The following is a 23,441-nucleotide window of genomic DNA, read 5'->3' as shown; positions in this document are numbered from 1 at the left end:
TATACTGGGATGATGTATCCTATGTGAATATCTTGGCATGATGTCTGGCATATTAAAAATGTGAATTAACTGTACTGTTAGCTGTACTATTAGTAAACATATTATTTTGTATGTGGAGGAGGGAAAAAAATCCATGACTTTTTTTTTTTAGTTGTAGATGGACACGATACCTTTATTTCACTTATTTATTTTTATGTGGTGCTGAGGATGGAACCCAGGGCCTCACACTGGCAAGTGCTTCCCCCACTGAGCCACAACCCCAGCCCAGTAAATGTATTATTTAACAATCTTCCTACTGGTGACTGCTTAGGCTGTTTACATTTTGTCTTCTCCCCAAAACAGTGATGTGATCAGCAAGTTTGTTTATAAAGAATCGCCTTCATTTACAGTTATTTCCCTCCATGCGTGGGCTCCTTGTTTCATGAGTAGGTCAAAGGGTGTGGTCATTTTTAGGATTCTTGGTACATATTGTGAAATTGTTATTCAGAAGGGCTTTAGCAAATTATACCAGCAGTTGCTGAAATTTAAAGGGAACTTCCACTTGGCACTGACTACCATTGCACACTCAATGATGGTTAGCTCTCGTGCAGACTCTTCCAGTTCACCAGAGTATTCTCCTGGGGCTTCTGCCAACTGGTAAGCAGTGAGGGCTGACCTGGGTTCAGTCAGATCAGTCAGGTATGCCTTTTATAGTGAAGAAACCCTCTCTTTTAATATTATTATAACCTTCTGGGGGTATGAGCCTAACTGGGTGCCCTGCTGGGCCTGAGCTGAAAGTTGGGGCTGGGTCCTGGGGTCAGCAGTTTCCTTGCTGTCCAGGCAAAGTCCCACCCTTGAGGCTGATGGCCAGTGACATTCACTCTCAGGTCTGTGTTTCCATTAAAGGCCTAATTAAAGTGCAGGTCACAAAACCCTCACAAAACAGGAGGACAGAACTCAGAGGACTCAGCTTTAACTGTGCTGACTGTCCTAGTGACTTCACAAGGCCCAGCAGGAGACACGGGGCTGCATATCACACCTGGTGGAATTCACTCTTAGAATCCTTCATTCATGAACACTTGCTGAGCTGCTGTGCTGAGCCAGGTGGGGTGGGTAAAGCAAAGGTGCTAGATGTACAACCCCTGACTTTGGGGAGCCACTAGTCCAGTGGGGATCCTGATGTATACAGAAATAAGAAGGAACCATGGAAAGCTCTAGAACCCCCAACTTTGTACAAATCAGGAAGGCACCAGAGAAGAAGCAGCTATGGATGAGATTTTCAAGTGCAGGGTAGGATTTAGAGATGGGATTTCAGGATGAAGGATGCTTTGTCTTGAGGGAGCAATGTAGAGCAAGATTCAGTGGCAGAAAAATGCAGGATGAAGGAGCTGTTTAAGTACATAGTGCAGGGAAGGTAGACTTGGAGGCATCAGGGAGTGAACTGGGAGGAGTTTGGGTGTCTTAGCTGAGGATAGGCTGAGATTCTATGCAGAAGACACACCTAGGACACCAGAATGACCCAACCAGAGCTGCACTGTAGGAAGATGGATCTGGTCTTCTGAAGTTGTGGGAAGGTGGTGAGAAGAGTGGAGGTGTGTGTGGAGGCTGCCGCCCCAACCCAGAGCCAGGGGCATGGAGTAGAGAGAATGACTGATCAAAGGCCTTGATGGTGTAGAACGAACATGACCAAGCATGGCACTAGGAGCAGGCAGGAGAGGATGGCGTCAAAATTGACCCAGGATTTCAAAACAGGGCAATGATCAGGACAGGAGGCCCTCCCCACAGGGATTTTGGGGGCAGATGGTACGTGCAAGGTACAGCTTAGCCTGGAGTCATGATCAGAAAATGCTTATTGTTGATGCTGATGTTTTGCAACCTGGCTAGAGGAACAGGCTTGAGTGACAAGATGGTCTGGCTCAGTCCGTGTTGGGTGAGGTGCCTGTGGGATTACAGCTGGGAGGGTCAGGCTGCAGGTGTGGGCAGAGCTGTGCCAGGCATAGAACTAACAGTTAAAGTCATGGCATCAGATGCCAGAGCCAGGTGAGCTACAGGGGAGAATGGCCACGGGTGAGAAGACTCACGGAAGGATTTGAGAGGGAGTAGAGTAACAACGATACTAACATGAGCTCACTAATATTGGAGCCTGTACCATGCATACTGTGCTAACGCACGTTCCATTATTAAAACTTCATGGTGACTCTGAGAAATAGGCAGGATCAGTACCTTTATTTTATGGGTGGTGACACTGAGGCTTAGGTTGTGCGACATGTTGATGCACACCCTGTTGTTGGGAGATGAGGCAGAGATTTTCCCTAGGCCATGCAACTCTACGGCCCCCTGGAACAGGGCCCTGGGATGCTGGCATCACTGGAGTATGGTGGGGCGGGGAGCAAAGAAGGGACAATTGCTAAAGTCAGGTGACATTGGAAGCAAAGACAAAGGGACAGAGAAGGGAGTCTCTTTTTCAAGTTGAGAGAGAAAAAGGAAAGAAAAAGCAGAGATCTTTGAGGGCAAGAAGAAGGAAGTTGAAGAGTGATGTCAGGAGTTCTGGCTCCACCATATGGAAGACATTCTGGGTGAAGAAAGGGACGGAGTGCTCAAGATCTGTGGAGAAGGCCCTACATTCTGGACATGCCAAGAGGAGATAAGGTGTACTGAATGGCCAGTGGCAGAGAGGGTCAGCCGAGAGTGGATCTAAGCAGGTGACGTCATTAATTCTGTTCCAGCATCTGCATGGGGCCAAAATGGGGCAAAACCATTTCTCTGGTTTCCCTCAATCCTTAGAGAGGCCCAGCTGGGAAGGTCTTGAGCAATGACTCTGAGGTCCTGAGTGCCCTGGTTTGTCTTTTTGGCAACATGATATTATTGCTTCCATGAAGATGGGTGGCCACTGAGAAGAACATGCTTCTCGAGGCAGACTGGCCTCAGGGAGGAACAGAAGATTTTTCAAGACTTTCCCAGTACAGGGCAGTATCTATCAATGGTAGACCCCTCAGGTGACATGAGTTGCCTCCATTCAACTCCTAAAGAAAGATGACTCTGGAAAAGTAGTAACACTTGAAGTATGACAGGAGACACACCTGGAGATAACCCAGGACTGTACAGTCTGGGCATTCTCACCTCCCATGTAGGCTTTAGGCTGCAAACAGGAAGTGAGGCTGGGGCACTGGCAGCCTAGGAGTGGAGGGAGAAATTTTATGGAGAGGCCAGGCATACAGCCATGTTGTTCAAAAGAAGTCCTTGAGGGCTGGGGTTGTAGTGCAGTGGTACTTGCCTGGCATATGTGAGGCACTGGGTTTGATCCTCAGCACCAAATAAAAATAAGTTAAAAAAATAAGATTAAAAAAAATCTTAATAAAACTGTTCTTGGATTCTGACTGAGTCTTTCAAACTGTAGTCCCACAGGGTTACCAGGGATCAATGAAGGTAAAAACAATATAATATACCATTTAAAAGTCTCATACAGTGGTGGCACATCATTCGTTTTTTAAATCAATTGACAAGAGCAAGTATTGTTCTGGGTTCTGGACTTGATGCCAGTATTGGTCATTCTTGGCTCTGTGTGGGCACCAGTGATCTCCTGCAGCAGGCTTGGCTGCAGGCCATGGATGCCTGAGGTTGGCAGGTCCAGAACTTCCAGAATATCGAGTCACATCAGGACAGGGTAATAAACATAGGAATGATAACTATTTGCCTTGAGTAAAGTGCATTTGAACAACACAGGTTTTAGTAAAGTGCCATTTGCCAAAATTCTCTTGAGGGTCACAAAATCCAAGAAGGTAGACAGGCCCTGCCTTTATACATAAAGAAACAAAGACCCAATGAGATCGAGTCCCTTGCATAGGGTTGGACAATAAATAGCAACTGAACAGGAATGGGAATCCTGGTCAACTTCTAATGCAGGGCTCTTTCCACTAAAGCTTCTGCCTATCTCAAAACATTCATGCCCTAAGAAAACTGCTGGACTCTTTAGAAACAGGTACTGGGTAGGAGCTTCCCAGTTAGTTATGTCCTGGAAAAGTGATCTGAGGGGTCTACTAGACTGCTCATGACCAAACCCAAGCCTGAACCAAGGAGGTGATGACAGCCAGCTTTGTTCTGGAGTTCATGCCACCACATCACTGGGTGTCCCCATGACCCCTTAGATCAGTGCTATAGGTGGGACCATAATTTTGGAGTTCCATTTAGTATCTAAAGTCTCTGGTCCAAGCATCAGATAGGCTCAACATTTGCTAAATATTGAGCATGCAATGCTTTGGGAGGGAGGCCAAAGTGCGGGGACCCACTCAGATCAGATGTTCCCATGGAAATGATGCTAAGCCACAGAGGGACTCAGGCACTGGGTCACTGTAACAGGCCACGGTGTACGATTCCTATCATCAGGAAGTTTGCTGCCCCAGGAAGGGTGAAACAACATGCTCAGAAAACAGCAGCATCAAAGTCAGACCCCTCCTCCAAAAGCAAAATTACCGACAGAGGCACCTGCCTTCAAGGGGACCTCTGGCCCAGGCAGACCAGTGAGCAAGACACCAGCTCTTTAAGGAAAGCAGTAAAGCCAGATGTCCAGGGCATGTGGTCAAAGGAGCAATGACAGGGACCGAGCTGATGAGATGAGGGCCTGCAGGGGGGGCTTCTTTCAGCACTGTGTGGGGGTCCCCCATTCCTAGGTGAAGGTGAGGAGCAGGTGGGGGCCAATTCCACTGACTTTAGCCATCCTGCCAGTTTTGGTGTTGGGGGCATAAGTTGGCCCTAGTTGAATTTGGAAAAAGAAAGGAATCACAGGCCTCCTGAGTTTTTGAGGTATATAATTCATTCCTATCATAGTAAAAGATAATACACCTTTGATTTAGAGAAAGATAAAAATAACTGGTCTCAATGGCAAAGCACTCATAAGATATGATCAAAATTTGATTTATATTTTCATCATTATAGAATAAAAAATTCTGGATAGAGAAATTAAGTACGTTTTACTTTAGAAAAAGATACACCTTACATCAGTCCTTTCACACACACATGTCCCCTAAAACCAAACCCTGAAGGAAGAGGTTGGAGTCAGTGATCAGTTTCAAACTTCTAGCATCCTGTGACCTTCCCCAGGGCCCTTGGACAACTGGCATGCAAGCCCAGAGACTTCTGTTGTGTATTTCCAAGAGTTACCTTCTAAAAATTTCCCGAACTAAAATTGGTCCACTGCTTGAGTTAGCAAATCTCTGATTCAGCCGAGGGTTCTGCACCATACCTTCCAGTCCATGGAGCACCTGGGAAATACTGCTGTTTTCTGGAAGAAACCTCTCTTATAAATTCATCAGGGGTGATAGCTTGATCTGGTCATAGTTTTCCATTGCTCCAACTATTGCCACTCAATTAAAAATAAGAATTAGTGTAAATTTATTATTTTAGTTGTGACCTTGAACCTAACTAATGGTTAGAAACTTGTGTCAGTGCAGAGCTGTGTCAGCTTCCTAGTGATGGTAGTTACAAAGAAAATTATATTGCTTTAATAGTCATAAATGGGTAATTCTCAAGCAATAAATTCTGGATTTCTTATGTGGCAAATTTAGCAGAATACAAGAGAATTTCCTTATTGTTTACCTTGGAGAGTTAAAGAATAAAATACAGGTTTTTGTTGACAAAACTAGTAGTGATTTTGCAAGTGTTTTTTCAATATCTGTACCTCCAAACAAGCCGATGATTTTTCTGAACTCTGTCTTTCAATCAGTAACTCCTGAGGGTCACATCAAACTCCTAGTTGATTCATGGAAACCTTGACTCCTGTTCAGGTCGGTGTTACCTGGAGATGAAAATGGCCTAGTAAAAGTTTATACATTGGGACATTGACACCTGTTCTGTGTCATGGGCAAACTTCCCAGGATGTCCCAGGAAATAGTCAGGATGGGATGCAATGCTTTGGGAGGGAGGCCAAAGTGCGGGGACCCACTCAGATCAGATGTTCCCATGGAAATGATGCTGAGCCACAGAGGGACTCAGGCACTGGGTCCTGAGTGATGTCCAATGACCGCTAGTGAATTTCAGTGGGCACAATATCTGATCTTGCTCAAAGAAACTTGTGCCCCACAAAGCTCACTTTACCCTGATCACCTTCTATGGGACACACTGTGGAGGAGGTGATTTGGGCTCAGTGACCTGTTCACACTGTGGTTGGCCTACTATGGATATCAGAGAGTCACTTACTTCTCCACACATGAATGGGAATCTGGGATGAATGTGTTCAAGTGCACTGCACAGGCAAATAGAAACCTCCTTCTGACCTCACAGACTTCTGGAAAGTCCAGAGGAAAGTCCAGGTTGCCCTTTAATCCCAAACCTCGAGTGGGGACTATGGAGTCATGAAACCAAGTGTTTGGTCCTAAGGCCTGTGTGAAACCAGAGTGGAACATGGTGTACGGAAATTAAACACAGGTAGCAAAGTGGTGTCATGGTCATGGGCAGACTTCATTCTAATTCTTTCCTGGCCATGTCATATTAGTTTCTTGAGAAGGGAACATTGAGAAGAATCACTGTATCTGCTCAGGACTGGAAGGTTTTTCTGGCTGTGAGCCAAAGCTGTGCTAACAGGTCTGAAGCAGGGAAGAAGATGACCCTCAGGGAGGCAGGTGGGAAGCAACTGGCAGGACTAAGTAAAAGGGAAAGTTTTCTCTGCCGGCTTCTAAACCTTCGAAGAAGCCAGAGACATGGGCCACCATTGCCAGCACAGAAGACAAAAAGGAGACAGAGCCATGACTTTGGCAGCGGGGATGAAGGGTAGGGAGCGGCAAGGGCTCTACTGCTGCCCCAGAACTGTTTTAGGGCACAGCCTGGCCAGAGCTGAGTGAGTCAGGGTGAACAGGCCCAGCCCTGCAGCCATGGGCTCCTGTGTCTGATTCTTACCAGCCACCTCGCTGTCAGTATCATAATCTCTCAATCACTTATGGAGCCTTACAATATGCTAACCACCAAGCCCAGCACTTTACATGTATTGTCTCATTTAACTCACAACAGCCTGTCCCTGTTTTAAAGATAAGGAAACAGGATGAAAGCACTGACTATCAAGATCAAAAAGTTGGTAAGTGGTGGAGTTAGGATTTGCAGCCAGGATACTGGTTCCAAATCTCGTATACTTGGTGCTACCTTGGGCATAGACACATGCATGCATACACAGATGCACACATGCACGTATACACACACACACACACACACACACACACACACACACACACAGTGCATTAGATTTTCCAGGCTTTGCTTCAAGATGGAGCATGGTGTGGCTAGGCATCATTGATCCTAGGTACCCTTCAGTCACATCTGCTTAGAAAGACATAGTGATGGTTGATCAGAAAGCCCTGGGAATCCTAAGGCAGTTTGCACTTTATCACCTGGCTGGAATTGTCTCCAATCCAGCTGTGCAGGTTGGCAGGGGTTCCTTGTTGGGTCTTCCAAATCCTATTATGAGCTGCCAAGAAGGACAAGAAGGTTTGGTAAAACCCCATGAGTGGGAATTGTCACCAGCTGCACCAGCTCCAGTATCAGGGATGGCCAGTCTCTCATTCTTGGGTCACATGCCATCTTCTTGCCCCTGTCTTTGTAGCCAACCTCAGTCTGAAGTCCAGGGCAGTGGCTCTTGGGGAGCAGCCAGCCTACCAGGGACCGGTGCACTGCATTGCAACCATCATGCGGACCGAGGGCCTGGCAGGGTTGTACCGGGGGGCCAGTGCCATGCTGCTGAGGGACATACCGGGCTATTGCCTCTACTTTATCCCCTATGTGTTCCTGAGTGAGTGGATCACGCCTGAGGCCTGCGCAAGTCCCAGCCCCTGTGCCGTGTGGCTAGCAGGAGGCATGGCAGGTAAGAGCAGCAGCCGCTGGAGCCCTCTCCCTGGGCCAGCCACTGAAATGGAACAGGGAACAGAGATGAAGCCTACCACGCCCTTCTGAGCCACAGGGGAGGCAGGACTCATCCAGCCACAAATCCTGGAATTCTTCATTAAGTACCTTCTCTGTGCCAGACCTAGAACAGCCAAGAAAGAGCTAGGAGTGATGGATGACCCGCCTCACCCTCTCATCCCCTCCATTCTGGAGCCGTGAGAATGGGAGTCCCCATGTGGGATCGTTGACTTCCAGACAACAGACATATTTTGAGCACATACTCTGTCAGGGACTGCTGAGCTGTGGGAAGGAAATCTGGTCTCATGGCTCACCTGCATCTGCTCAGTGCCAACCTTCCTGAGGTGAGGAAGTTATGAGGTCTAGAAGGTGGGAATCCATCTCCCCATTTCACAGATAAGAGAACTCAGGGTCAGATATACTAAGTAGCCCACCCAAGGTCTTACAGCTAGTTCAGGGCCTAGTTTAACAGAAGGGACCCTGCAGGCAGAAAGATCCAAGTTCAAATCCACACTAACTCGTTTTGTGACTGTGGACTTGTCACTTAACCTGCTGCTCAGAACTCTGCACCATATCCCTATTTCATTTATGCTAACAATCAACAGCCTCCAGCGGTTTTCCAGGCCCTCTCTGCTTTGGCTCTTGCTACCCCTCAGACCTCACTTTCTACTCCTCTCCCTTTACTTCCTCTTCCCCAGCCACACCCCTCTCTTTGCTAAACTAGCCCCCTCACCACAGGATTGTAGGACTTATGCTCACATGGCTTGCATTTAACAATCTGGAGGCCACTGGGGACTTTGATGAGAGCCATATCAGTGGAGAAATGAATTATAAAAATCTGATTTAAGGCTGGGTTCAGTAGTGCACATCTGTAATCCCTGAGGCTCAGGAAGCTGAGGCAGGAGGATCTCAAGTTCAAAGCCAGCCTCAGCAACGCAACGAGGCCCTAAGCAACATAGAAAGACCCCATCTCAAAATTATATATATAATTTTATATATACATATGAAAATATTTTTAAACATATATATATAATATATGTGTGTGTGTGTATACACACACACACACACACATCTATATATGGGTTGGGATGTGGCTCAGTGGCTAAGCACCCCTGAGTTTAATCCCCAGTAGCAAAACAAAAAAAACAACAAAAAAATCCCCAAAACCTGATTTAAGTGAGACCAAAAGACAACGGGTTGAAAGAAATCAGAGAACCCAGATATATTCAATACTTCTGACAAATTCTGCTGTGCTGTAATGAGGAATCAAGAAATGGAAGCTGGTTTCGGTGGTGCACGCCTGTAATCCCAGGGTCTCAAGGGTCAAGTGAGGTGCTAAGCAGCTCAGCGAGATTCTGCCTCTAAATAAAATACAAAATAGGGTTGGGAATGTGGCTCAGTGGTTGAGTGCCCCTGAGTTCAATCCCCCGTACCAAAAAAATAATAATAATAATAATAAAAAGAAAGAAAAGAAAAGAAATAGAGCTACAAGCAGAGCAGCACATGGAAGTCAGAAGAAGACTGCTTTTCAAGAAGGCAGATGCCTTGACACATTCCATGCTGATGGAACAGATCCAACAGAGGGAAGAAAATCTTTGCTCCCGGTCCTCCTCCTTCTCTTCCTAACTCACTAATGCTTTGAACTCAGCAAATACATAATAGAGCCCACATCTTGGCCACCGAATAATACTGTGCTCTCTGTGCCCCCACGTGTCTGAGGCCTGTCCCTTGCCCTGCTCCTGGTAAAAGCTCAGTGAACACTGGTTGGTGGAGAGGACCAGAAGTTTCCATCTGCTCTCATTTCTGTTGAGAGCAGGTATGAGTGGCCCTGGCCAGCGAACCTCATTTCATGATGTCCTTATCATGGGCTGAGCCCTGAGGAAGCAGTCCCTTATTCTGGCAAAAGGCAGGATGGAGTTGAGATCCAGAGGCTTCCAGAGGGCCATGGACAAGAACGTGAGGGGCCTGGAGGTCAGGGACAGCAGAGGCTCAGGGTAAGCGAAGGTGTCTCTGGGAAGCCACTGGGCAGCAATCACTAAACCTAGCAAACCAGCTGCCCTGGACTTTGACATCAGTGTGTTTTCTCTCTCCACTCGAGACTGTGCCAATTTCTGTGTTTACCCAATAACCTGCCACTGTTTTCCTAGAATCCTTTAAAGTCACAAAAGTGCTCAAACTGGGGCACCCGTGCTTACCCACTGAGGGTGACTCTGGCATGTGGTCCCAAAGTTCTATTCCACATATTTGGGGAAAAAAAAGGGGGATTTTGAAGAAAAAACAAAAACAAACAACAAGCCCTGTCCCTAATCTTTTCTGCAGTCCCCAGTCTGGCCCTTCTGGGTGAGCAGCCTATCTGCAAGTGTTTGTTCAGCTTCTCCATGTTCAGTGTAAATCCTGCCCTCGGGGAGTTGCCAACCTTAAGCAGCCTCACCCTGGCACTGCCTCCTGTGGCCACATTCTTGTGGAGCCCGTCACTGTCTCACTAACATAACAAAGAACGATGCCACTTGTCCAGCACTGACTGTGGACTGGCCCCATGGTCAAGGCTTCATGTTTATCAGTTCCCTGGGTCCTCACAGCAACGCCGGAAGATGGGCCCTGCTCTACTTTACAGATGAGGGGCCCGAGGCTCTGAGTCCCACAGCAAGTGGCCGGGGAGGATCAGAAACAGACTTAGCAGGTCCCCCAGCAGCTTAGGGAGCTTCTGCATGGTGGAAATCCCCGGGGAGCCAGGTCCCTCCAGACCCCAGCCAGCCAGCCAACCAGCCCTGACACCTGATCCTTTCTCTCTCCTTGCAGGAGCCATTTCCTGGGGGACAGCGACTCCTATGGATGTCGTGAAAAGCCGACTGCAAGCTGACGGGGTTTATTTAAACAAATACAAAGGTGTCCTGGACTGTATCTCCCAGAGTTACCAGCAAGAAGGCCTTAAAGTAAGCCCCGCCACAGTCCTGCGCCAGCCCCCTGGGAGGTGCTTCAGACATGTGGGGGCATGAGACTAGCGGAGACCGAGGCGCTGTCAGGTACCATTGATCAAGTGCCATGAGCAGGTGCCACACCCAGCGCTCTGCCTATGCTGTCTTGCCTAGTTCTCACCCCGGGGCTGGTGGAGGAGGCAGGTGTGCCTCCTACCTCAACGGGATCAGAGAGCACTGGTGACCTGCTGCTGCCACACAGCTGCTGGTGGTAGAGCCGGGAATAGCACCCACGTCTGTCACCAGTTTGCTCCTCATCAAGATGGGATGGGTCCTTCTTTCCCCCTCCTCCAAGTGAGAATTCCAGAGCCCCCTCGCATCCTTCCTGCCCCTCCATCTTCTCTTCTTACCAGCTCTAGGCCCCCAGAGTTATCCTCAGCTCCCCACCCCAGCAGAGTCCAGAGCCCATCACCGCTGGTCTCTGCGTGGAGGCATCTCTGACCTGGCTCCCCAGGCTTGTCTACTCTGTTCTTCTCCCTATAGCCAAAGAGCGTATCCCCTTCCAACCGCCAATCTATCCCCAAGCAAAGACCAGACTTCCCTGTCTGGTGTCCAAGATTGTTGAGAAAGTATCACCCTGCAGCCAAACCACTGTGCCTGCCCTTCCTGCAATGGCCCTTGCTCTCTTGGCCTGGCTCTTGGAGTTAGCAGCCTTGATTTTAAGGTTGGGCCTGGTTATCTGTGAGCTGGGGGAATTCAAGTAAGTGGGTTTGCCTCTTTTTGCCTCAGTTTCTCCAGGATTTACACTGAACATGGAGAAGCTGAACAAACACTTGCAGATAGGCTGCTTACCCAGAAGGGCCAGACTGGAGAATGTGGAAAAGATTAGGGACAGGATTTGTTGTGTTTTTTTTTTTTTTTCAAAATCCCTTTTCTTTTCCATATATATGGAATAGAACTTTGGGACCCCACGCCAGTCACCCACACTGAATAAACTCCAGTTTGTGTACTTTTGTGACTTTAAGAATCATCCCTGCCCTAATGGACAGGGGTGTTTAGTGGGTTAAATGAAGTTGGGCTTATAAAAGGTGCTTAGTTTCAGGCAGAACCCAAAGGGAAGGTTTAGGAAGACTTGAGTTTGTTATTGGCATTAGTATTACCAGGAGTAGTGTTACCCCCAAGTCTGGGTCTTCTCCTGCACAGCTGCCTCACTGGAGCCCTGCCAGATGCTCCGGCTCATCCTTGAGGCCCAGCACTCCTGCCCCCCAGAGTCCACTACCTCTCTCTTGTGTCCACCCATAGAGCTTCTCACACACCACAGTGGATGACAGAGCTTTCTCTACCTGCCCTTCTCCTCTTCTTACAAGTTCCTTGAGGTCCTGCCCTACTTCTCCCCCACTTGGAGAAGGGTCCAGAGTTCTGGATGACCCAGAGAAGGATAGCTAGCATGCCTTGTGGAAGGAAGCAGGATCCAAATGACCCCTGAAGCTAGATCAAAGGGCTCAACTGAAAGGACAAAACTACCAGGACTCAATGTGACTTGTAGCCCTTGGTATGAAATAATCAATTTCCTCTGTAGAGGACGCTGCAATCTGATTTGACAAAGGCTCCTGGGAAAAATGCCTGGAGCTTTATATTTTATGTGTTCACTATTAATTTGACAAATGCCTATTTTTAGAACAACCAATATGTACCAGGTTCAGTTCTAGGAGCTGGGGATAGAAGAGTAAATAAAGAAAACAATCCCATGCTCTGATGACGCTAACGGCCAGTGAGCCAATAATGGGAACCAGGTCCCAAGGTTGCATTAATAGAAGCAGAGTGGGTAGAACAAGTGAGGTGAATCACAGCTAGAATTTTGTGTCCACCTCTGGTCACTACCTACTGATTAGGACACTGATGGTGCTCAAAATGAAGACCAGAAGTAAAACATCATAGCATGTGAAGGAAGGCAGGCACTGGGCCTGGGACTCTGTGTAGTGTGAAAAGATGTGATGAAGAGGGAATTTCATTTCTCTCTTCTGTTTAAGGAAAATTTGAAGCTTTTCTGTTCTATTTTAATTGTTACTATTGTTATTTTTACAAGAGCTGCTCTGACAAAAGGGTAAAGTCCAGGTATAGCCTCATTTTTTCTTTTTCTTTCTTCTTCTTCTTCTTCTTTTTGTATTTTTTCCTTTTAGCAGAGGCAGAGCTTGTGATTCATCCAACAATTACAGAGGAACACAAAAGATATCCAAGTGGGATGCTGTATTTATTTTGAATGCTTTTGTCTATTTCCTAAAATATTAATGTGTCATAGTTCCAAGTCATCTACACAGGCCAAATGCATTGCTGATATTATTTCCTTTCCAACTTACTGGGCTCCATAAAAATCAGAGTCCTAGAAGGCACCGTCTCTTAGTCTCAGTGTCATTTGGTCCGTGCTGTTTCTTCACGGGAGGGTTTGAGATGGAGATAGCAGTACTCAGCTTGATCAACCACTTCCTTGGCCAGATGGTTCAAGATTAATTCTTGAATTTTTATTAATTGATTAAAGACAGATGTAAGCATAGGAAACTTCCAAAGGCCGAGGGACAGACTATCTCAATGTCCCTCCTATGGTCCCCGTCCTTCCAAAGGCAATTACCATTATGAGTTTGTCATGGTATATTCCAGTAATGCTGCCCGTACGAGCGTGTTTATTCGTGAGTATGTTCGTGTGTGTTTGTATACAGGAGCATTTCCATATGAATAAATAGTAAGGTGAAAAGAGAAAAACGCACAGTCCTGGGAACCCAACTTGCCTCCAAGGCAGTTTCTAGCAGCAGCAGTAGCAGGAACCACCTTGCCGAGGGCCAGCGGGAGGCTGCAGTCCCCGCTGGCCTGAGCGCCAACCTTGTGGCTTAGGGAGGCAGGCACGAAGCCCTGTTCCCATCTTCCTCTAACCTGCTCTCATCTTCCTGTGGAAGAACAACTTGGGGGTGACAAAGAATCAGAGAGAAAGTGACAGGGAATATGACTTGAGTAGCCCTTGGTAAACCACTTGAAGATGGCCAGGGCGCAGCCTTTGGGATGGGGAAGGCTGAAGTCCATGGTCTTGGGGGACAGCCCCTGCGTACAAACAGAAGGAAGACCTAGTGGCTGGGAATCCACTCTCTGCCCACCGCAAGGATCATCTCTGGCCACTTGGGCCGTGGTTCCTGTTTGGAGAGTTATCGTCTGAAGAGGAGGCTGGAGGAGTGCCCTCGTGTCCTTTGGTGCCACAGAGGTGGCTGTGCTGAGGGGTTAGTGACAGCAGGCTAAGGCTGGATGGGACACTAAGAGGAAGGCTGTAGGTGGACAAGCTTCCTGAGGCACCAGGGTCAGTTGCCTTGTGCGTCTGTCCCCTGGGGGTCTGGAGCTCTCCTCCTACTCCAGGAATCCCCCACTGCCACCAGGACTCCTGCAGCTCAGAGACCCTTCCTTTTTCACACGTGGGAGTTGATTTATGTCTTCATTCACTTATCCATCCATTGGCTCATTTAACAAGCACACACGGGAGATCTATGCTGGCAGGTGCTGGGGACACAGAGGTCAACCACACCCACGACCTCGCACTCACTGCCCCTTGGGAGACAGGACACGGGCGGTGGGAAATCAGTGTGGGAAGTGCTGTAATGGGAGATGCTGAGTGCACAGAAGGAGATGGGTCATACTTGACCTTGGAGGGGCCCTGTGAAGATATCCTGAGGCTGCAAACCAGGTCTCCAGAGCATTTTAGACCAGGGCACATGGGATACTGCAGGCCAAGGAATGGTTTGAACTTGATTTGGGGTGTTGGGAAGCCATGGAGGCTTCAAGAAGAAGAATTTGGTCTGGTCTGGGGTCTACGTGTTCTGAAAACTTGGGGTAAAACCAGTACCTATGCCCATTGTTCTCATGTGGGCCTCGTGGCAGAACAGGTCACAGCTCCTGGAGGGAGGTCCCTCTGTGTGGCCCGCCTGGCCCAGCTTCACAGAGCAGAACCAAGCCAAGGCCTACAGGGAAGCCTCTGTGGGCACCCAGCATGGAATTTTCCTCTCGGAGCTTGACCCAGTTCCTTTCTGTTTTTCTGTCACTCTGGGTGAGCTTGTGGAATTCCAAAAAGGTTAGACATTAGAGAGGAGGGCCAATGCTACTGGGTTCCTGCTGCTCCCTGCCTGAATGGCTCCAGGGTTTGACTTGCTCACCTCTGGGGACCCAGGTCCATCAGTTCCTTTATTGATCCAGCTGCATCCCTAAGTTTTCAGGATCACCTTGTCATTGGCATCTTGGCCATTGACAGTGAACCTTCACTGATTCCAACATCTGAAACCCAGGGTCCAAGGAAACTAGGAAAACACAAAGAGCCAGTTACTACTTTCTTAAAAATGACTATGTCAGTTTCTTAAACTTAATGACCTCTTTAAACCTGTCAGAGCAGGTTTAGATCTGTGTCCAACAGTTCTCAGGTCATTCATGCTTGGGTGAGGATTGGCCTTAGGTGGTGGTTTCTGCCCACAGAACACATTAAGAGACAGATCCTTCCACACCCCCACTTGCCCAAGCCCTATCTGTTCTCATCACTGTCTGCTTATTTTGTAATTGGTCCTGAGTGGGGCTTGTCTTCTCCAATAGGTTGTAACTGCTCTCATTTTCCACACAGGAAGACTCAGGGAGGAAAGGGATCATGGGAAGCATCTGATGATATGCCTGAGGGATGGAAGATAAATTCAGGTGACACCAAGCAGCAGAGGCAGAGTCTAGCAGCTCGTCAGTATAGGTCTTGTCTCCTCTGCACTCCTGCCAGCATTTGAGGTTGAGTTCTTTTCCCTTTTAGGTGACAATTTTCCATAATGACAATGGTGGTGGTGGCAGTCAGCAGTGTGGGTATTCACGATGCCTCAGGCGCTGTGAGAGTGCTCCGGAAGCATCTCATTCATTCCCACAAACAACCTTAGCAGTTCAATGCTATTATTACCCCCACTTCACAGTTGGGAACATTGAGTTCCAGAGAGTTTTCCACTTGCCCAGGTAACCCAAATACTCATTGGGAAAGCAGTGACCTGACTCCACGTCTGCAGTCTTCAGCACAGCTGAGTTTTTCACTTGCGGCTTTGGGGAATATCACATGAATGAAGCAGTGTCTTGGTGGTTGGGCATAACTGGTGCTCTGTCTGTTTAGGATTCCAGATTCCTGAGCAGTGTGAATGTGGGGAGGAGGAGGGGACTGTCAAGCAAGCGTACACAGGGACTCAACAGTATCTTGGGGACTCAATGGTCTTAAGTGCCTGTATGTCAGAGTCAGGAGGGAAGGTTCTATCAGATGTGACATGGGGCATCCTATGTGGTCTTTGCTCGCAAAGGGGCCAGGGTGGGCGGCACTACCAGCCATTTCTCTGGCTCCCAGCAGTGGTATGTCAGAGGGACTGTGTCAGGTCCTGGACTAACCAGGCCTCCTGTGTGAAGGTGTTTTTCAGAGGCATCACGGTGAACGCTGTGCGGGGCTTCCCCATGAGTGCCGCCATGTTCCTCGGGTATGAGCTCTCGCTGCAGGCCCTGCGCGGGGACCAGGCCGTGACGAGCCCATGAGCGCCAGGTCATTGTGCTTCCTTGCCAGCCAGTTGTGAGTATGAAACTCCTCTCTTCATTGTGAAAATGCTGTGGCTTTCTGAATTTGCTTTTCTGTCACCTGTGGTAGGTCTGGGGCTGGAGTCGCCACCCTTCTCACAGTTGCTGGCTGTTCTGAAACGCCCACCAGTGACTGGCGGTGTGCTGAGTCCTCAGCGACTGAGGTGGACACAGAACTTCCCTGGTGTGGCCAGCTCACCTACCCATGTTCCCTTCAGCAGCTGCCACAGCCCTCCAGAGAAGTGCAGTTAGCTGTTCTGTTTAAATGGAGTGACCAGGCTCGGGAGTGAGGACTCCAAACAAGGCGTCCACTCCCTGCTCACAGGAGCACCGTCTCCCCACCTCCCAACTGAACTTCAAAGCCTGAGTCTGAGAGCCCTAGAGGACAGGTTTCTGCCACCATTTCTGGCCTCCCGTGCTCCTTCCTTTTTCCTTTCTCATTGTAGAAAGATCACTGAACCTGAGGAATTTTCTAAAAACAAACCTGAGCAGGTGACTCCCTTGCTCAAAGGCCCTCAGTGACTTCCCCTGCCTGCTCCTCCAGCTGCCAAACTCGCCACCTTCCTGAATGTCCCATCTCATTTTCACCTCTGGGTCTTGCTCATGCTGTGCCCTCTGCCCAATTCCCTCTTCTCCATCCTTCCCTCTTGCCTTGATTTCATCTGGTCTTTGTCCTACAGTCCCAGGTGTAGAAATCATCTCCTCCAGGATGCCTGCCTGATTTCTCAGCTAGGACAAGGGGTGCCTGCTGTAGACCCCCCATGCCACCTGGGTACATTCCACCTGCCGATTGCTGCCCTGGTGCCCAGCCAGGTGAAGACCCCAGTACACTGCACCCCTGTACGGCTAGGGCCTCCCAGCAGCCATGACTACAGACTCTCCCGAGGAGGAGGGTCTTTGGCAGAGAATTCTAGAAACCCTCCCTGCTGCCCCTCTGGGGGAAGGGAGAGAGTGTGAGAGTCAGCCTGTCCATGGTGAGCCAGGGCCAGCTCTGGGAGTTGACTTTAAATAAACTGCTTTCAGTTTTTACTAAAGGACTAACATTCACAGCTCTTCTGCCTTTTTGCTCTCTCTCTCTCTTTTTTTAACAAAGGGAAAAGGGTAGTAACACATTTTGCATAATTAAACATCTTGAAGAGTTTGGGTGATGTCCAGGGCAGGGCAGGGCAGGGCAGGGCAGGGCAGGGACGTTGTCATGTTTACTTAGGGATGTGTTCAGATATCAGCACCCCCATCTCACTTTAACAGGTAAAGGTAACTTAAAAGTTCTGTAATAAAATCAATGTATTTTTATTGTAGAAAAAATGGAAAATACAAATAAACAGGAAGAACAATATAAAAATACCTGTAATCACAGGAACGTGTTATTATTCTTCCAAGTGTTCTTAACATGCACCCCCACCTTCAGATTCTACTAGCACAGTGTTTTATAACTCATTCTTCCTGTCTGATAGTTCAGGACCATTTTTCCACGTCATTAAATCTTTAGCTACAAAACGGTTTTAATGCCAGCCTCACAGATCCCAGAGTGGCTGGCTGCTTGCCCAAGCTGTCATACTGTGCCACTGTGACTACCCTGGTGATCAGCTACTTCAGGAAGAAGGAGGAAGTTTCTAGTGAGCCAAGTCACGATTGTCCTGGATTTGGCCTTTCAGAGCAGTGACCAACCCAATTGGAAGTTTTTCTTTCTGAAAGTGCTCTCCTCCACAAGGGCCTTGGACCTCAGTATCCCTTAGGAAAGAGGTCTGAGAAATAGGGGGTAGAGGCTACCAGCATCTGATCTGGAGCCTCATTTTGAACAAACCTCGCTCAAGGTGTTCAGCTTTGTATTTTAAAAAAGACCCAGAAATACCAAGGCCTTCTACCAAGATCTAGACTTTAATTTAGCAAGTAGCTATGAGATTTCAGGCAGGTCAATTCCAGGAAGCCGTATCACCCTTTGTGAAGATGTGAAGACAATGCCTCCCTCATGTGGACCAGGGGCAGAACAAGATGATGGATATTACAGGACTAGGGAGTCTTGCAGCTCCCCAGTGGTGGGATGGTGACTGTCTCAAGAGTCCCTGGGTACAGGTGCAGGACTGACAAGAGGATTGTTTCTAAGCACCTGCCAGGAATAGAGGACCCAGCTCCCCCACTCCCAGGGAGGAAAAATACTTCTTGTCATTCGTTCCCTGCATTATCTCCCTCTCAGGTACAAGTAGTGACCCAGGGGCAACATGAAACCCAGTGAAAAGCATGTGAGGTTTTGTTTCGTGATGGGGTTTAGTTCTATCTGTTTACATGGAGAAACCAGAGTCAGACAATTCAAGAAAGATGACCTTTGACAGTAGAGAAGGGGTCCCAGTCACTGGCCAGCCACCAGCTCTTAAGTTTACCTGAGGTCTCATAGAACCCCCATGCATCCCTGCCCGCCCACCAGAACCCCAGGACCCAGAACCTTCCTGGAATAATGCCGATCTGATCTCATGCTCCAAACCCCAGTGGTCTACTTTCAATTTCAGGAAAATTCATATTCAAGGAAAGGAGATACATTCTTCTCATAATACCCATTTTAAACATTTACAAATAACCCCAGACAGCCCCCCGGCCCTTCAGCCATGTATGTGTGTTCTCATGGTGATGCGTGGCCCATCACTGCTTCATAAGTAGTCACAAGAAGTCTCTAAATGGTGCTTTGGTCCCTAAATCCAAGGTGACAATCTTGGAAGATGAAGTTCTTACCTTTTCTCCTTTTCTTCCAGGACGGGTGTCATCTGACCAGGGCCAGATGAGGCTGGCAGCGTCTGCCAAACCAGGGAGAGTGAATTTACTGGAGAGAAATAAGGACCCTGGCCATGCAGGGCTCTGTGCCAGGTGGGCCTCCAGCCAGCACACTGGCCTTGAGACACCTTTCTCCATGACTGCAGGCTCTGTGCCCCTCACCCCAGGCTGCGTCTCCGAGCTGCTGCTTTGGAAGGAATCAGTGGACTACTGACGGAGCAGTCACCATTTATTTCAGCTTCAGATCAGCACATGGTAAAAATCAGGGCAAAATAAACCCTGCCTTCGTGACTGTGGTAAACTTATTGGGGATACACATGGAGGAGCTGGAGTTGACTCTAAGTTTCCAAATAAAAGCATTTCAAAAACCTCTTCAGGTTGTTTCTGTGTCAGATGTCTTTGGCTGGCTTCCAAGAGGCACCAGCTACCCTCATTCCTTTATCTCCTTCAGGCCCCTGGAGATGGCAGGGCCCAGAGAAGCTGGCTCCACACAAGGAAACAGAGGAACTAGGGATGACTGTCTTGCTCCCTTTCTCCCAGGTTCCTGAGGTCAGCAGTGGAGGGCATGGTGGTTGAAAAGGGCCATGGAGAGAAAGCCTTGTAGGTGCTTTCCAGCCTGAGCAGTGCCATGCCTTAATGACAGGCTCGAGATGGTGACCCTGAGCTCGGAGGAGTGGGTGTTCTCTGGGCCTGATTTTTAAATGGAGACTAAAACAAAACACTTTGCCTACACTCTTGTTTCCAGAGTGATTTCGCTGTTCTGCATTTTGTTTCCTATTAGAACCACATGGGGAACTTGACTCTTTTGCTATTAAGTGACATACCCATAATGTCACTCCCAATTGTGTGTCTGAGGTAGGCAACACTAGTCCATCAGAGAGCCCTTTCTCAGTGAGCCGAGTGTTCTTCAGAATCACCACCAGTCAGTCAGAACTAGAATGCAAGATGAATCCATTTGCCATCTCTGGCTTAAATTCAAGAGAGGGGAATGTCCCTGAATTCCCTTTTAAAAACTCCCTTAAAATAGTCTTCCTTGGCTTCTCCACTATGCTGTCCCTGCTCACTACCACCTTGCCTTTTTGTAATTTGGATTATGTCTCTGGAAATCTCTGACCAGACCCAAAAATGAAGCACATCTGCACACGAAGGAGCTGAAAGTGTTCAGTTTCTCCTGCAAAGTCCTCCTGCCGCAGTACAGGGCTCTCCCTGTGGGATGAGCCCCTCAGCCTGTGCTCCTCCATCTCTGTCCTGCACAGCCCCTGGTCTCCCTCAACTAGGCCATGTCCTGGTGCTGCTGTTGGGTTCACGAGGCCTTCCAGGGTCTTCTACTGGACACCCCATGAGCCTGCAATAGAATAGCCTTATTATAAGTGCAAAAGGATGGGAAACAGACCTCAACGGATTCAGAGAAGCCTTTATTCCTTCATGAACTCAGGCGCCTTTGGGGCCCACTTTCTGGATGGGGAAAATGGCCGTCAGTTACAGAGGGATTTTGGTTTTATAGGGTACAATGAGGATGATGTAATCATTGGAAACCCCGCTCCTGCAGTTTTGATCGTCAGGGGCTAGTTGTACAGGTTAAAACCAGACCCCAAGGGATGAGTACTCAAATCTTGCCCACTGTCATTTAGGAATAGGGGAAGGCCAAGGCTTAGGGTCCAGCATTTATCAGCCCCTTTCCCCAGGGCCCACTGTTGTCAGGAAACAGTGCCCTGAGAGAGGTTTAGTGTTTGGCCAATTTCCCTTCCCTCCTTCCAAGCCACACCGACCCTCCATTTTCTTGGGGAGCTGTCTTATAGGAATATTACTTTCCCTAACCCTTCAGTTATTCAGGTGTCCAATTCCTTCCCAGGTCGTCCGGCTTATCTTGGTGCTCCTCAATGACAGGAGGAGGTAAAGGAGAGCAGCCCAGCTGACCCAGTTTATAATGAAGAAAATGAGACTCCAGCGTCCCTGAGTCCCTGCTAAGGACCTGGGCCCTCTTGATAATCCTGAGGTCTCATTGTTCCTGCTGTTTAGCCCAGGGAACATCACTAGCAGCAATGGTGATGATGGTTTCACAGTGGAAAAAAGAGAAAGTTGTTGGGACACCTAAGTATGGAGTCTCAAGGGTTTCTATTGAAGGTCTTCCATAAATGACATCAGAGCTGTCCTTCTAGACTCCCACTCATTGCTCTGTCCCAGGTTCTCTGTGCTCCAGGCATTTCTCCCATCCCAACCAGTATCAGGAGCATAGGGGTGTTCAAATGTTTGTTGAAGACATGACTGAGGGTCCCGCACACCCTCTGGACCAGCTGTGTCTGCTGTCCACTCTCCAGACCTCCCTGCCTCTGTGCTTTTCTCTAGCCTTGACACCCTCACCCCCATCATCTCCAGGGACTGGAATGTCTGCATTCCTGAGGCCCAGCTCAGGTAAACAACCTAGGGCTTCCAAGATTCTTCCTCTCCCCCAGCAGCTTCCGTGTCCCTCGCATCCATACAACCCCTGTGGCACAGTATCCCAACCGTGTGCCTTCTCTTTCCCTCCTGTCTATGCCCATTTGAGAGGCAGGCCAGAGCTTCCTCATCTCCAGACTCTGTGGACCAGCAATCACTGACAGTGTTAGAATAAAGGAAGCACAGATTTACGGTCAAACAATGGAAGCATCACAATTCATTGAGAATTGTCTGTAATAATGGAAATTTAGAGATCTAGAGGCCCAGTTGAGGGGGGCTTTAAATCAATGAAGAGGCAGCTGCACTCCAGAGGAGTCTCACAGTCACAGAAAAGGAGACAGATCTTATACATATTGTAACAGAAATATTATGTCAGCAATATAACAAGTGTGGAAATGAAGTGGCAGAGTAAGTGTATGGTACTCATTTCCTTTTTACCATATATATTATATAAGCATGACCACATGGGCAATGAAGAGTCTGGAAGGACATGCACTGAGCTAAACAGTGGCTTTTCCTGGGATTGGAACTGGGGGAAGATTGTCAATTTCTACTTTGATAATGATGATCTCTTCGTACATCAGTAAAGTGCTTCAGTTTCTTACGGTGATCTTATATTGTGTTCATATATATATATTTTTTTAAATTAAAGCACACCTTTTTGCAGAGGTAGGGTTCCATGCTAGCACTTGTTTTTCAGGTCCCCAGATAGTTTTGCCACCCTGCCCACCCCCAGCAAGGCTCTGAGTCACAGTCCTTTGTTACCTCTGCCCCGCCCCACCGCATGCTGGTCAGGCGTCCCCTCCAACACATCTTCCTGTTTCCCCTCCTCCACAAAAGAGCTACAGGGCTGGAAATGACAGCAACTCAACTTTACTGAAGGAATTTCACCCCCAACCCGGACAGATCTCGAGATAGCCAGTGAAGGAGAGGTCAGCCAGCAGAGGTCCCTGCTGATTCCTCGTAGATTTTTCTGAAGAAGGTGATTTTAAAATTTTTTTTTATTTGTTCTTTTTAGTTATACATGACAGTAGAGTGTATTTTGACATAGTATGCATACATGGAGTATAACTTCCCATTCTTGTGGTTGTACTTGATGTGGAGTTATTCTGGTTGTGTATTCATATATGAACACAGGAAAGTTATGTCTGATTCATTCGACTGTCTTTCCTCCTCCCATTTCGCTCCCTTCCCTTCATTCTCCTTTGTCTAATCCAATGAACTTCTATTGTTCCCTCCCCCACCCCTTATTATGAGAAGGTGATCTTGTGTGTAAGACATGGTGTCAACAGCATAGGTCTTTTTCTCCATCAACACATCAGGACCTTTCTGTAAGCGCAGAAGGACAGGAAGCAGATCTCAACAGATTCAGAGAAGCTTTTATTGCTTCAGGGACTCAGGCGCCATTGGGACCCATTTTCCAGATGGGGATAATGGCCCTCAGTTACAGTGGAGATTTGGGTTTCATAGGGTACAATGATGTAATTTTCGGAAGCTCTGTACGTGCAACTTTGACCATCAGGGGCTAGTTGTACAGGTTAAAACTTTAACTTAGGAGGGTGGTTATAATAAGGTTGAAACTCATTGTTCTTTTTCTGGGATCCATTGTTTCCCAGAGTTTCAATATTTGCTGTGCCTGTATGTAGAGCTAATTTGCGATGAGGGAAGGTCTAAGTTTAGTGCCCATTGTTATTAAGAAAGGGTCCACCTCCCAAGTCACATTGTCCCTCCATTTTTTCATGGGGGTCTGTCTTTTAGGAATATTATTTTCCATCTTCATTTTCTCTCTTTCAAAAAATCAAAACAAAACAAAAGATATTTTGAGTCTGCAGCCCAGAGCTGCAGTAGGCATGGGGGTGA

At 48.0% G+C, this 23,441-nt stretch overlaps 1 protein-coding gene across 4 annotated transcripts in view; it reads left to right on the top strand.

Moving 5' to 3' along the window:
* Positions 1-19,154, top strand: part of Slc25a48 (solute carrier family 25 member 48) — a 39,174-nt gene extending 20,020 nt beyond the window's left edge. For 3 of the 4 annotated variants that reach the window (XM_047556689.1, XM_047556687.1, XM_047556686.1), the window contains 4 exons: positions 7,565-7,822; positions 10,660-10,793; positions 16,221-16,377; positions 19,127-19,154. In XM_047556689.1, the coding sequence (XP_047412645.1) occupies positions 7,565-7,822; positions 10,660-10,793; positions 16,221-16,343 (515 nt within the window). In that variant the 3' untranslated portion in view covers positions 16,344-16,377; positions 19,127-19,154. The remainder of the gene's footprint in view (positions 1-7,564; positions 7,823-10,659; positions 10,794-16,220; positions 16,378-19,126) is intronic. The other variant, XM_047556688.1, reaches the window with a different exon arrangement.
* Positions 19,155-23,441: the final 4,287 nt, after the last annotated feature.

This window comes from Sciurus carolinensis, chromosome 6 (assembly GCF_902686445.1).
Source record: "Sciurus carolinensis chromosome 6, mSciCar1.2, whole genome shotgun sequence".
In the NCBI taxonomy this organism is placed as follows: domain Eukaryota; kingdom Metazoa; phylum Chordata; class Mammalia; order Rodentia; family Sciuridae; genus Sciurus; species Sciurus carolinensis.
This window is presented reverse-complemented; position numbering and strand designations above follow the sequence as displayed.